The 15,784-nt window shown below is 40.4% G+C and overlaps 1 protein-coding gene across 1 annotated transcript; it reads left to right on the top strand.

The window, feature by feature from the left end:
* Positions 1-2,956: 2,956 nt before the first annotated feature.
* Positions 2,957-15,320, top strand: LOC128941043 (cytochrome P450 2J4-like). Its single transcript, XM_054282957.1, has 9 exons — positions 2,957-3,215; positions 4,210-4,372; positions 5,302-5,451; positions 7,275-7,435; positions 9,873-10,049; positions 11,665-11,806; positions 13,560-13,747; positions 13,912-14,053; positions 14,700-15,320. The coding sequence occupies exons 1-9, from the start codon at positions 3,045-3,047 to the stop codon at positions 14,876-14,878; spliced, it is 1,473 nt and encodes a 490-aa protein (XP_054138932.1). The 5' UTR covers positions 2,957-3,044; the 3' UTR covers positions 14,879-15,320.
* The last annotated feature ends 464 nt before the right edge of the window (positions 15,321-15,784 follow it).

The raw sequence follows: 15,784 nt of genomic DNA, 5'->3' as shown, positions 1-15,784 counted from the left end.
TCTTGGAGGGAGCTTTCTAGGGCAGATAACACATTTTCTTAGATTGATATGGTTTGGTGTTGAGCAAGCCTGTTGTTTACAACTCTGTCATTGTCACTTGGGAAGACAGTTCAGGGTTTCACCCACTAAACCAGATAGCATTTCAACCCTTCTGATGAAAATAGAAGAGTGGCTTCATCAGGCAGTTGTGGAGAGCTTTTCATATCACAAGCCAAGAGCAAGAACTGGAAGACAAATGACAACAGTGAGCAGTCAGAGAGTGTTGATACTTTATCCTTTTTTATGCGCCCATTGGTTGCCAGCAACATGGGAACTTCATGCCAGGTAGTCTACTTATGATGATTGCTCCAGATTCTCCAAAAATTTATTCAGCTTAATTTATTCTTTCATTTCTTAAAATGGATTCTTTTTCACAGTTAGATGACTTAGCACACCACGACCAAGAGCAGATTTGGCACTACTGAAGAATTCTGGAAGTCTTTATGAACCAGGTGCCTAAGGACTTGGCAGAAGTGGAGGTTTTTTGCTGGTTTGCTTACTGGCAGTTAACAAGGGATATTCTTTTATGGCGTTGGGATACATTCTTCTTGTATGAGGTACAAATTGGATATTAGATGCCAACACAAGAAGGATTATTTTTATACTCTGATTAGCTGACAGTGCCATCTCCAGGAATGGCATCATCATCACAGCTGTATTTGTTTCAGGTGCCTCTGCCCACCTTGTGTTTTAAAGCACCCCAGTCTAACAGGCAGGGATGTGCAGACAAGATGAAACCTGGGTTGGCAGTTTCTTTGCCCACAGGATCACCTTTATGGGATTGTTCTACCCATGTCCTGGCATGTAGGTGGTTAGTGTGACATCTCCTCAAGCTGGACCTACAAACATCCCCCTGGCAGTAACTCCACACTGGTAAGAGAACAACTCATCAGGATCCGGGAGGGGAGGCAGCAGTTGCTTGCCTTTGGCAAGTTAAAAATCATTAATCCTAAAGAATAGCTGGTAGACAGTGCTGAAGAAATGCTGCTGCTGGCTGCATTTAGTAATTATTTAGAAAATGGAGCCTTGGCTATCTCATAAATACATTTTCCATCAAATAAAGTAAGATAAATCCCATGCCTCAGATCTGAACTGACCCACAGTCATCTTCCTTTTCCAGTGTATTCCAGACAACTGTATTCCAGGCTGGCTCCAGCTGAACACTGGTTAAAGGTGTGAGACTGCAGCCCTTGTGGTGTGAAGGCACTGGGACTTAAATTCCAGTGGACAAAATTACTTTTTCTGATGAAAAATTATTTAGATGGGAAATTTTCCAATATCTAAAAGAAAAGTGAATGTATTATATTGATTCAAAATTGAAAGTTCTGATAAATATTATTTAGATGGGAAATTTTCCAATATCTAAAAGAAAAGTGAATGTATTATATTGATTCAAAATTGAAAGTTCTGATAAATTGGGGAATTTAAAGCAGAGTTTGTGAGATTACACTGGAGCCAGAGAAGGCAAAACTTAACCAATTTCTTTTTAAAGAGAATTTTGCTTTTCCTGTTGAAGGAGAGAGATAAATTAGAAATGATTGTCTTGAAAAATCACCTTTTTAGTGTGCACAAACAAAGCCTTTGTGAAAACCTATAAACATCCCTTGGTTAGTACACATTAATCAGTTATGCATTAGTGGTAACGAAGGCTAATTGATCTGGAGGTTTGTAAACTGTGTGCTGGCAGACTCCAGGCTGTTCTTTCTGAATAAGGGTCTTCTGTGCTCCAGAGCCACAAAATCTGGAAATATTTTTTTGTCCCAAAGTCAGCTTGCAAGAAATGAGCTGGTGCACGAGTCTTGGCAGTTTTCTCAGAAGATTAGTGAAAACATGTTTCTTTTACAAGTGCTTTGCTCTCAACGGATGGGCAATTTCGAGAGGGAAGCATTTCAGTCTGGATCTGTAAGAGGGGACTGCAATGGTCATGGTCATGTGGTGCCCAGAACCCCTCTTGTGAGGTTTCCATGGTCTGATTTCAGCCAGTGAACTCCCCTGGTGCTGTGTTTGTAGTTCCTGCCAGTGCTGAGGCTTGGGAAAGAGCCTTGGCTACAGACTCTGTTTTCAAGTTACCAAGAATCCACACTCATGTCATGACTAGTTCTTGCTGAGGCCCTTCATTCTGGCAGTAGCTCAAGATCCCTACTAGGTTTTTCCCATGTTTTAAATTTTTTTTCTTTTAAATCTGTATATTTAACACTAGAGGTACTTTCTCCATTAATATGCATTATCTTTCTCACATACTTTCTGATGATTTCTCAAATCATAAAGGATACCCACTCTATGTCAAGACTGAATGGGGAAGTGTAGAAGCAGATAAAACCCTCTGTGAGTTTTTCTAGTGCTACCATGTTAGGGAAAAAAAGTGAGATCATACATTAATCCAGTTATGTCTTCAATTGCATTCAAGAGTGTAACAAATTTTGCTTTTTGTATTAAGCATTAGATAGTTGTATATGTATCTTAAGATAAATGTGGGCTTTTTAAACTTCTATCAGCCTTGCCATTACTAGATATAACATGTACATGGAATATATACAAACCAATTTAAAAACTCCAAGATTTAATATCCACTTACATTTGCCTGCTTAATTTGTATGTATGGCTATTACTTTTCTAAAAGCATTCCTGGAGTATTTGTAGGAGCACATACCATTCCAAATTGGCTCAGAAAAACTAGATAGGGAATTTATGTGCATCTCCATTGCCTGGAAAATCTTGGCCCTAGTATTGTAAGATACTGTTCCTACAAATCCTGTGATCTATATTGAATAAGTATAATCTGGATAAGAAGAAGAAGAAGGGTGTGCATCATTAATATGCTGAAGCATGAGAATGTAATGAGTGGAACAAAAAGGAGTGGTTGATAATAAAGAGGTAGGGTTGGAGGCGGGGAATATTTATTATGTGAATTCAAGCTCTTATGAAAAAACTGGTTTAGCAACCAACCTTAATAGCTTCAAAATACAATTTTGAATAAAGGCAAGCTGGTATAGGCAGACTCTAAAATGTTGAGCATAAGTGAAGCTCTTGTGGCAGTGGCTGTATTTCTTCTAATTACGCAGTTTTTCAAGTTGCAGCGAGTGCGGAGACGGTTTCCTCCTGGACCAGTCCCTCTCCCAGTCCTTGGGACACTGATACAGCTGAACTTTCAGTTTAATCGTGATCTTCTCATGCAGGTACTTATTTTCAGGTACTCCTAATTGTCTAAAAGTCTTTGTGATTTCTCCTTTCTCATGTTGCTTGCTATGTGAAAACATCCTCTCCCAGAACCTCATTGCTGGTACTGTAACTGTTAACTGGCCACTGTGATATCACACTTTCTTTGGTTCAGAACTGTTGGTTTGGTTTGCAAAATAAGAAAAAGATATTGCAGTGTAAAGTAGTTTGTCAAGCTAAGAAACCTGGTATTGGAATTTCTGAATGTGTGAAAGTCATTGTGGTGTTTAAAGCTATCCCTTTTAAACACTGATTTTCACTGAAATTCGTGTGAAGCTTGATATCTTTCTATCACCCTTTGCCACTAAATTATATGAATTCATGTGAAAATTGATATAATTTAGAATTAAATATATTTAGGGATTATATATCAGATTTGGAGTTAGGGAAAAAAAAACTTTAAAAAAATTACTTTCACAGCATGGACTTGTAGCTTTCTGAGCACTGGCACTCTTTAGCTTGAGCAGTAAATAAATACTTCCTTGCACTCTGTGTGTATCAGCTTGTTCATATTGACAAGATCAAAAACTGATGGGAGAAAAGAAGAAAGTCCAGTGTCTAAGCTAATTACTCCTCTGACAGTTCTGTGTTCTTTTGTGCTACTTGTACAGATGATAGAAACACACTTGAAATAAATTAATAAATAGGAAATACCCTTAAGCCCATTAATGAGTGTGAAATGAGCCTTGGCTTATATACAGTACTAAAAAATACTTAATTCTTCTTGACATAGGCATGTGGCTCTGAAAAGTGGGAATACATGGGTGTTTCCAACAGTGAATGTTGGAAAAGCCATTCATGCTTTCTCAGTGATAATTGTAGTCTGGTGGGAAAGATGGAAAGCATCACTCCACCTTAGGGCTGGTCCTGTAATCAGTGCAAGAACAGGTTCATCCTCTGATTGCAATATGTGGGATTTCATCTGTGCTTTCCTGGCTTCTCTCCCATCTCTAGCTGGCAAAAATTCATGGCAACATCTTCACTTTATGGTTTGGATGGGCCCCAGTGGTTATACTGAATGGATTTCAAGCAGTGAAGGATGGTATGACCACACACCCTGAAGATGTTTCTGGCAGGCTGGTGTCCCCTTTCTTCAGAGCAATGGCCAAAGGAAAAGGTGAGAATTTCCAGGCAAAAACAGTGCATCTTGACAAATTTCAGTATCTTTTGTAACTTGTGACCACCTTCAGAGGTAGCACAGAGGCAGGGTTTGTCTGTGAGGAATGACTGCTGGGTGAGCTGCAAGGTACAGAGAGAAAATAGCTTTTTGAGAGTAGCAGGAGGAAAATACTAGCGAGAGCAAAAGGATTCATAATATCTTCTATGGAATGCTCACTGAGGCAGATTCAGAGATGATGAGATAGATGAGACAATGGTAAATTGTGTTGCAGAGAAATGGAGGAAAAGCAGGACACTACCCAATTCTTTGTCCTGGACAAATTGCCTCCTACTATGACATTTTCCATGAAGAGTGAGTTTGACAGTGGGATCTTCTTCCCATTCCCTTCCTTTGGGGAATATTTTCCTGCTGGCACAGTTGCACCTAGAAATTCAGTGTGCTTCTGTTTCAGCCTTGCTGTAGGTTTCATACCACCAACCACACTAGAAATTTCCAAAGTCTGTAACAAAGCCTAAATACTGAACTTTCCTGCCCTACAGACAGGATCTTTTCTCTTTGGCTGCGGACTGTCTTCTGATTCTTTCCCATTTTCCCTTCATGAGAATCATCACCCTGATTCAGGTGAGCTTCAGGCATAGCAGAAACTGTGAGACAAGCACTGCAAAGAGCACTAGAGAAGCAGCTGAGATATCCTGAGATATCTGATTGTCTGGGATCAAACTTAATCCTGCAAGTCATCTTAGACCCAGCTGAGTTTGCCTATTTCATCCCTATCAAAATCATTACAGGTCACAGCTGTTCCTTAGTGCCTTTGTGTTCACGGGTAAGGCAACAGTTTATGTTCTCTGGCTTAGTAAATCCTTTGATGTAGTCTTTGTCTATGATTAATATTAGCATGATAAGGAGCTCTTCCTTTAATGATGCAGGAATTATGTTGGCAACTGGCCACACCTGGAAACAGCAGAGGAGGTTTGCTCTGAGGACTTTACGCAACCTTGGTCTGGGGAAAAGAGGTCTGGAGTACCGAGTGCAAGAAGAAGCTCACTACCTGGTAGACTTCTTTGCAAGTATGAAAGGTATTTCTGCAATAAATATCAATACATTTTTGCCATTATTCTGATGTCTTTAGTGTATGAACTTCTCTGTCCTGTCCTGAAACTGAGGGCAGCTTTTGTTCCACAAGGGAGTGTGCAGGGTCTTACACTGTCTGTGTGGAATGGACTGAAAATGCAAAGCCACCGGTCCATCTTGTGTTTTCAAGGAGACTATTCTTGCTCAAAATTATTTATAAAACTACTAAAATTGAGAAGAAAAACTGGAGCTTATTGATTATTTACATTATAGAGCACTCTTAGTGGAAAGGGATCTCTGAAGATGGTCTAGCCTAGCCCCTACTCAAATCTGAGCAGGTTTCTTAGGGTGGCGTTGTAAATATCTGCAGCAATGGAGACTTTACCACCTTTCTGTGTAACCAGTTTCACTGTTCAGTGAGAGTTATAGTAAAAACATTTCTTGTGTTTACATAGAATTTAATGTACTTATATTTTTCCTGTTGCCCTACTTGATACCACTGAGAAGAGTTTGGTTCTCTGTTCTTTATATCTCTCTACAATGTATTTATACATATTTAGATATCTCCCTATGTCTTCCCTTCTCCAGACTAAATAATCTATTTCTCTCAGCCTCTCTCATGTCAGATGCTTCAATTCCTTAATTGTCCTTGTGGCCCTTTACTCAACTTTTTCTAATACACTGATGTCCCTCACACTGGGGAGTCCAGAGCTGGACCCAGAATTTCAGCTGGGTCTTGCCAGTGCTGATCAGAGGGGAAGGATCACCTCCCTTGGCCTGCCACCAATTCATTTCCTAATGCAGCCCAGGATGACGTTGGCCTTTGCCTCAAGGGCACATTTTTGGCTCTTTTATGGTGCTGATGCATAGAGAGACAAAATCAATGCTGATGAATTAAGTCCTGTAATGCCATTTGCACACGCTCTGTAAAGCACTGACTAGGATCTTGTCTTCATTACAATATTCTACCCTGATCAACCCTGTTAGGATCATGTGAGTAGGATTTCCCAATACTGATCATTATGCAAGGGCAAAATAAATCAGGACATGCTGTGGCTAGTGTTGTATAAATTAAAAATAATTAGATTAAGCCCAATCCCATGGTTAACAGCTAGAAGAGATTGAGATGTAACCATGTGTGCAAGGAAAAAACCCCAGAACAGTAAGTTACTAACCAGAATTGTGCCTTGGGTGTTGGGCAGTTGCATCAATACACACACAAATAGAGTTTTTTATGGCCATATATTCCATAATCACAACATAGTTTTCTTGGGATTAGATTTCAAATAACTGCTTTAAAATTAGTTATTATACTGTTAACACAATTGGTTGAAAGAAGTTTACAACATTTTACAACATTTTATCTTACTGGAGGTTGTCTCCAGCAAGGTCAGACAAAACACAGTAGCCTTGCATGCCTCTGTGTCCTTGCTGAAAAAAGCAATCTCTCTTCTTGCCCTTCTACCCTCAGGTTCCCTTTGTCCGTAGTGTTCTCAGTCATTCCCAGGCTTGAAACATATTTTGATTTTGCCAGAAAGCAAATTTGCGTAGATTTTTTTTTCCTTTACCTCTAAATTTGCTCTTTCATGTGATGCAATATTTTACACATCTGGCATTTATTTAGAGTGCCACACATTCCTGGGCTTGCAGGATTGCAACATGGTTGTGAGGAATCAGTTCAATACTACAGTTTTGAAAAAATATTGCTGCTTCTCTGTGAAATGTAATGCCTTCTTGAAAGTTATGTGGGGAACTTAGAGGATTCTCACATTTCACTAAAGCAGGAAACATTAACAGTGACATTTATTATTTATTATTGTGGTTGCAGGGAAACCTGTGAATCCTGCTTTCCCTCTTGTCCATTCTGTCTCCAATGTAATTTGTGCTGTTGTGTTTGGACATCGTTTCTCCAGAGAGGATGAGGCCTTCCATGATCTGATCAAAGCTACAGAACATCTCTTCAAGTTTGGGGGCAGCTTTATTCATCATGTAAGTGAATGATCTGTTGTATTTTTCTGAGCAAGACAGAGAGTAAGAAATGCAGATTCGAGAGCTATCAGGCAAAGTTTTAGAATGGGTGAGTGAGGCCCCACGCAGTTTTACTGGGCAGTGAACTCTCTCACAGTGGGATGGTGAAGATCCACATGCCAGCCTCGGGCATTTGTGTTCATTCTCCTGTCTTTGAGTACTGTGACAGTTTGCCCCTAAATCTTTGCAATAGGGCACAGGTTCATGGACTGCTCCTGGGTCATGTTTGTTACTTGGTTTCTCAACCCCTGCACACCACAGGTTCCTGCGTTGGACATCATGATTCCTAAATATTAAATGTCAGGTCTGAAAGTCTGACTCATGTGCCAAGTTAAGACACTGTTTTTTATACAGTTAACAGAGAGAGGAATAAGTCAAATACCAAAGTGTTTTGCCTGTGGCTACTTATCTCCATTTCTCCTGGAAGACACAGACTTGAAGACTTCCCAGAGAAATTCTACTCCTTTGCCCTGAGTGAGGAGCAGCTCCAGGCCCAGGCAGCAGAAGGCAGGAAATACAAAGAGAGCAAATATAACTGCAAGCTTGGCAATCAAACAATCTGGGAGTCAGTGATCCCTCTGACACTAGAAGCTTACTTTGCACAAAAGTAATTAAAAATTTCCTGGGAGTTCTGGTTCTGGTTCCCCTGCTGAAGTTGTCCCATACATTTTATGAGTACCTTTTAAATATAGAATACATAAGCAATTCCTGGAATACAGATGTCTCTCCATATCCCATGGAACATTCTTCTCACTGAGTTATGCTCAAGTTCCCTTTTGTTTAGTTTAGCTTTGGTCCTGTAAGTTGAGTGTAGTGGTGGCAGGTGACACCTGCTTTTAGGACACAGAACATACCTCCTTTTCTTCTCTGCTTCCCATCCTGGCTCTGATTTGATTTAGTGCAGCAAATAAGATACTGTTGGGGAAATAAGAACAGGAGTTCAAACCATTCCAGAGGAATGGCCACCATCTCCACACCTCCCAGATATGATGAATACACAATATTATGCAAAAAAGAGGATATTGCTGCATCCACATCCCCATTTCTTATGTGAATCTCATGCTATCAGTCACTGACAGGGGGACACTATGGATGGGGCCCCTCCATAAATGGATGAGGAGTTTTGGCAGGAACCCAGGAAGGTGGATGGATGCAGTTCCTGTCTTGAACAGACAGCTAAATTCAACTTACAGTTAGAGCGCCATAGTGGGAGAGAGGGCAGACATTTGAGAGTAGGAATGCTTGTAATCTTGGCAACTTTATGTGATTAGTCAGACCACAGTTGTGTCTAAGGCTTCTGAACACATTTTGCAAATATAAAAATACCAGAGATGGAGCTAACCAAAAAGGACATGAAGTTCTAAGTGAATTTACCAAGGACTGGACAAGTACTTTTTTTGGTGATAAGGCAATCAATAATGGATAATTGGATGTCTGACAATAAGAACTGATTTCCCAAAAAGATACAAGTACAGTTTATCTAATTCAACCACACTCCAGTGAACACCTAATAGTGTGCTTTCTGTAGTGTGATTAAAAGAGTATGAGAACAGCTCAGCAAAATCAAGGCTGAGAAAGGATAAAAATTCTGCTGTTGAATAAACAATGGAATTATATTTTGAACAGAAAAAGAACTATTAAGAGAGCGTTGTATCTTGGAGATACAAGAATAGACAGATTACCCAGGCATAAATGTAGGCTGGAAACCAGAATTAACTTTCTAGCTATCAGAATAGGTCAAAATCAGTTATTTCTTAGGCCAGATTTTCCCAAATGGTAAAACTGAAGGAAAAAAAAAAATCTAGTTGTGCCACATAACCCTGTCTCTCTTTCTAGAGGAGAGTACTCAAAATTGTCAGGTATCTGTTCCTTAGGTTTTCTGGTTTTCAGATATTTGAAATTTCATGGAGGAACCTTGAGAAGTCGATTGGTAGAGAGTACTTTGGGGGTTACCCAGCCTGTAAAGCAGCCACTGGGAGCCAGTCCTTGCTTTGACAAGCAACCTGGTGAGGAGTTTCCAACTTTTGCTTCTCCCTTCCCGGTATTCTCCACTGGAGGGCAGGAGCTCACTTTTAAAATGCCCGAATGCAGTTCATAGCAATTGAAGATATGAATAACTGCATAGGTAAATATCATTCATTCTAGTTACAGTAATTCTAATTCAGCCTGTGATTGAGCTGAAAGCCTTTGGAACTCTGAATCTTACCATCAAAACTAGAAATTATACAGTTTACTTTTCACAGCTTGAAAGACCAAGCACAGTCTTTGTCAGGATATTTTGCTGATGAGACCCTAATCCCAAGCTAACATGAACGTTACCTCTCTTTGTAGCAGGCATCCATAGTGCATTTTCTCGTGATAGAGACTTTGCAGGGCCTCTTGTGTGTCAATCCCACAGCTCTATGAAATCTTCCCCTGGCTGATGAGCCGCCTCCCTGGGCCTCACAAGAAGGCCTTGGCTTGTTATGATGTCCTGAGCAACTTTACACGGAGAGAGATCCGAATGCACACAGAGCGTGGGGCACCAGAGGAGCTGCAGGATTTCATTGACTTCTACCTGGATCACATTGAAAAAGTAAGTTTTTTCTGCCCCATCATACAGTCATAGGGGAAAAGGTCAACAGGGACTATTGAATCTTCACAACCAGTCTGAATCATCACAATCTCTTGCCTTTCTACATTTGGTAATGTGAATCCAATAACCAGGATCTTCCTAAATCCTTTCTGATCATTGATGTGCCACAGCACCTTGCAATCCTTTCATTAAATGGCAGGTTAATACACTGCATTTTTTTTCACTGGCACAAGTTGTAAAATGATTGAAGGTCTTTGGAAGACAGAGTGGGATGCTCTGGTTACAATATTTTCCCAGTAAAGGTTTGCCAAGAGAATTTGCAAGAGGACAGCTGGATTTTGAGAACATTTTATGGAGAAATAACCTAGGAGTCGGCAGTGTTAGTGAAGTGTCACCAGGGTCAGTGAAGTGTCAACCAGACAAAGGAACTGGGACAGATAAGGGCATTTTGGTCAGGCAGGCTTAGTAGAGGTAGGTGGGAATCAGTAGGGCTGTAGGAGATCACAAGATCTCTCCCTTTTCTAGACCATACCAGGATCACTTTGCATGAATCTCTTGGGTACTGGATCCCAGCCCTGATGCCTGGACTGTCAGTTGCCCTTCCCCTCTGTGACTCCTACCTCCACTTAAATCAGTTTTCCTTTCTCCTCTCCTCTGCTGTGTCAGGATATTTTCCTCTTCCTGTTCTGCTTGGTGGCAGGAAGGAAAAGGAGAAAGAGAGGAAGTGGCAAGATGAGACTGGTCCTACTTGGGTGTGGCAAGGCAAGAGTGGCCCAGAGAGCCAAAGGCCCTGGGAAGTGGGCAGTGACTCTTGTTCCTGGTGGCAGTGCTGTCCTGCAGGGACAGCCAGTGTCCCTTTCACCACTCTCATGTGCTGTAGCAGCAACAGAGGCAGCCACAACCTGTTGGGCTGCAGCACTCACCTACCTCCCCCTGATAATTATTTATTGATGAATTCCCACATCAGCTGCTATATTCTTATGTATGGTGTGGATGTCAGCCTAAATGGCTTCTAGCTCCTTGAATCCTCTTGTTTTAATTTTTTTATATCAGCACAGTAACACACCTGGCCTTCCAAAGCATTTGACTGTTTCTAAAGCTTTTCATTGCTGCTCTAGGAATTTATGAGACTTGAACATCAGCGTGCCAGAAATTGTTTCAGTGAGCTCTTCTGGGACTCTGCTGGGTGGAAATCATCCAAGTTTGTTTATTAAAAAAATTGAACTGTCTCTAATAGGTGAACAGGGGCAATAAAAAAAGATTAGATGATATTACAGCAGGGAGAAGCATCTCTCCTTCTTTTCAATTGCTCCACTGGCAACAGAAATGTTCAACACCCTTGAGCAAAACCTCCGTAAATACAGACAATGAATTCCCCCAAACCATAGCTGTGTTTATTTATAATTTCAGTGTATACATACACATCCTCACACTCCTAATTGAAAACTCTAAAACCCCAGAGCAGCTGTACATGAGTCATTGTGCCCTTGTGTAGAAGAAACCTGAATGCCACAGGTTAAGAACTTTATTCAGCCCAGTATGAAATCACATTTAATCCAATTCTGTTTTTTCTAACTTTCACATATAAGCTTTTAACTTTTCTTATCATTTGCAGTCCAAAGATGAACCCAGGTCAACATACAATGAAGACAACATGGTTTATTCTATAAATGACCTTTTCTTGGGTGGATCAGAGACATCAAGCACTACATTGAACTGGGGCCTTCTCTATATGGTCGCAAATCCAGACATCCAAGGTGAATAGATAAGCCCATCACAGATATCTCCCATGCAATAGAAAAAACAATTTCCCTGTCATTCTCATGGATCAGAGATTATTCCTAGATCCTGGTATGTGTCTAGTGGCACATGTACCTTTTTGTACTTGTAGGTCTGCCCTAGGCAGCATCAGCAGATCCAGGGATTAAATTAACTCTGTGATGTATTTGAGTCTCTTGTAACAGAAATTTTTCTAGTCAGCAGTGGAAACAGATGGCTCCTCTGTTACCTCTATGTGTATTTAAGAAATTTGCTTTTAAGTCTAGTTCTAAAATAACTACCAATCCCTTTAATAGAGCACTGAATGAAAACCAAAGGAAGAAACATGTCTTATGTTGGATAACCAAAATCTCACAGTTACCTTGCAGAATATATGCAACTCCCAGAGGAGAACAGGATTTTAAATGGATGAAAGAGATGAAGATAAGAAAAACTTGGTCAATTTGTAGCTGTCAGACAAGAAATTCTGCTTAATCTCATGTTATCACATGTTTTGTTATCGCTTACTCTAATTAAGGTTATGAAAGCACCGACTCACCTGTATAATTTTATTTAGCTAAATATTGCACATATTTGGGAAAGCACAGCATGTGCAGAGTGATTCTTCCTGAGCTTCTTGAGAAATACATTGCATCAGGACTTAGAACGAGCTGACACCAGTATGTCTGTCCTCATTTAATTAATTGGTGCCTTCTTTTTGAACCCATTCATACTTTCCCTGTGTTGACATCCAATGACAGTGTTCCACTCTGTACCATAAGGAGAAATTTGGCCTTTTGCCTCTTCCCTGAATCAGGAATAGAAATGTGTGTTTATATGATGCAGTGACTGATTACTTCAAACTACCTGGATTCTCAAGTTCTTCTGCAAGATAGTTCTTCATGGAGGAAAGTTAACTTAAAAATAGTTTTGAATATACATTTTAAATTCTGTAAGGTGCTTAAATCTCTGTTGTCACTTTAATGAAGGACTGCTGGCAGTCACAGGGCATGCTTGATGTGAATGGGCACAGACTGATCAATGCCGAATGGACTTCCCTGTGTATTACTGTTGCTTCAAAAAGCCTGAAAAAAGACAGGATCATTTATTAAAAATCTAAGGTATTTTTATTAGGTGTGTACTGCCTCTCTTGAAGTTTATAAATCAAAGGTTTTATTTTTGTTAATGCCTCCAAGACTCCCATGCAATAAGTAATTTAAAACACGCTGTTCTTGATTAAAAGGCAGATGCCAAGCAATAGATCAATTTTTTAAAATAGTACTTGGACCTTGTTCTACTTGGCATTGCTTCACTTAACAGACACCCTGCATAAGAACCATGTCCTTTTAACAGGAATTAGGCTTTTAAGGCTCAGACTCACCTGGCATAAATTTCAGAGAGCTGTGAGCTTAATGTTCTAACTGGCTGCAGGTGTTTGAGGCACCTAGGCAAAAGAAAACCCAAAGATAAATCTGTTATCTCTTGGATTTGTGGTAGTAAGGCAACATTCAGCTTTAAATTTTTGAGCAACAAATGTCTTTTCTTAATCTATGATCAAATAACTTCAGACCCAGAAGCAGAGCTCTCTTATGTTTAAGCTGTTGGAACATCCTGCTACTTTATTTTTCTTCATAAGAAGTTACTTACATTTCTAAATTAATTGTGATGTTGTTCTCATAGTTCTATGTTGAAAATGCCTTTGAAAATGAAATCACTGGAAATGTTCTGCCTGAATCTGAATGTTTTCCCCAGAGAAAGTGCAGAAGGAGCTGGATGCTGTTCTGGGTCCCTCCAAGGTAATCTTCTACGAGGATCGGAGAGAGCTGCCCTACACCAACGCTGTGATTCATGAGATCCAACGCTTCAGCAACATCATTTCAGTGGGCATGCCCAGGGTGTGTGTGAGGGACACAACCTTGCTTGGCTTTCCCCTCAAAAAGGTACAGACACAGCTTCTCAGTGGCTACAGACTTTTCCTGCATCATGGTGTGGATTGAAATCTGTTTGTGCCAGGGCATTCTCCTCAACAGAAGGGGGGCTAGATGCCTTTGGGTCATGGTCTGAATGTCAACAAGGAACAGAATGAATGTTTTTCTCCTTTCAGGGCACCATAGTTCTTCCAAATATTGCTTCATCTTTGTATGACCCAGAGCAGTGGGAAACACCTCGACAGTTCAACCCTGGGCACTTCTTGGATAAGGATGGAAACTTTGTGGCCCAAGAAGCCTTTTTACCGTTCTCAATAGGTAAATGGGCTACAGCACAAATATCATCAGCTTGGATGGGGGCTGTAGAATGATGTCTATTAAAAATCTACTGCTTGTCTATTTTAAACCTTTCTGTGGAAAACAAAAGTGCTTAAATCAACATGATTATTTTCAGTAACATGTGTTCTACTGAACAAATAATAACACAGAATATCAGAGGTGTCCTGACAAACATATATATCTAACTTGCCCTATTCTTGGAAGAACATTCTCTGCTAATGATTGTGGCTATTGATTTTGGGCACTCATTTTGTAACATACATATGTATGGAAAGCACTTTCAAGCAGTCCTCTTGATTCTTTATGCATTCAACACTAGAACATGGCATCTCCCAGGAAAAGCAGGTCCTTATTCTTCATTTACATGGTGGAATGAATTCCTTTAAAGTTGTCAGTCAAATGAAGATGAGGCTTTTGAGGTAATTGAAGGGAGCAGAAGGGTTACATGGATAAAATTCTTTGAAGCTGCAGATAAAATTCTTTGAAGGAAGAAATACATTGCTTGCACTAAGTCCAACAGAAATCCTGAGCTTGGCAAAAATACCTTTGCACTGTATGAGGATGAAAACAGTTGCTGTTGGGGTCAGGTTTGTTTACTCAGTGTCCTTTCCTGTTCCCTCTGCAGGGCACCGGGTGTGTTTGGGGGAGCACCTGGCCAGGACCGAGCTGTTCATTTTCTTTGCCAGCCTGCTGCGGGCGTTCACCTTCCGCCTGCCCGAGGGAGTGAGCCGGGTCAGCACGGAGCCCGTCATGGGGGGCACTCTGCAGCCCCAGCCCTACAGGCTCTGTGCCATCCCACGCTAGACTGGACATGGGCAGGGTCACAGACCTGCTAGGAAACATCTTTCTGATTTTTCTGAATGTATTTCTTGAGACCATATAATGCTTTTTGTATTGGATTTGAATTTCTAGTTCAAAAGCCCCTTTTGTCTACAGTAGGTAATTTTATTTAGACCCTGTTACCTGCTCATGAAGGTGATCTTTTTTTGTGGTAAAAATTCTTTTGATCTATAAGACCCCATCATTCTCAGCCATAAAGGCATCTTGAAGTTGCTGTCTGGCCTGGCAAGTACAAATCTGTGAGCAAATGACAAAACTGACTGCCAGACACCAAAAATTAATTCATTGTTTCTGATAATGAATTAATTCATTATACCATTTCCAAAAGCAAACTGGGAAAACATACCTGGAAAATTCTGCCTCTTGATGTCACTATCATCAATAGCAACATTTCAGTCAACTTTTTGTTGATGGTCACTAATAAAAGATATGAAGGAAAGATTAACAACTGATTTTATTTATAGATGACTTACAGCTTACTGAGAATTTCTAGATTTGATGCAGCGGAATATGTGTAAGGCATCTTTAAACCTGGCAAAGAATACCTGAGTCCAGCAGTGAAAAGGTGCAACTGAAACCTGGTGAAGAGTGAAGATACAGAGAGAAGATTTCTTTTGGGGCACACACTTTCAACATTTTAAAAGTCTTACAAATCAATTTTTGGAAAGTCTTTTCTAACAGGGCAACTAGTTACTCCCTTGCCTGACTCTTTTAGGATCAGCAATGGGCAGCTGCTACACCAGGTGCAAGGAACTAGCCAAGGGACAGTTTGGGTGAGGAACCTGCTTTGGTTTGAGATGATGGTAAATTGAAAAATGTTCATGGAAAATGCCAAAGATACTTTTTAAACCCCTCAGCAGCTCAGCTTCC

Source organism: Melozone crissalis, unplaced genomic scaffold, assembly GCF_028551555.1.
Source record: "Melozone crissalis strain CALT ecotype California unplaced genomic scaffold, PUWL_Pcris_2 ptg000034l_1, whole genome shotgun sequence".
NCBI lineage: Eukaryota > Metazoa > Chordata > Aves > Passeriformes > Passerellidae > Melozone > Melozone crissalis.
Note: the sequence above shows the minus strand (reverse complement) of the source record. Positions and strands in the feature narration are given on the sequence as shown.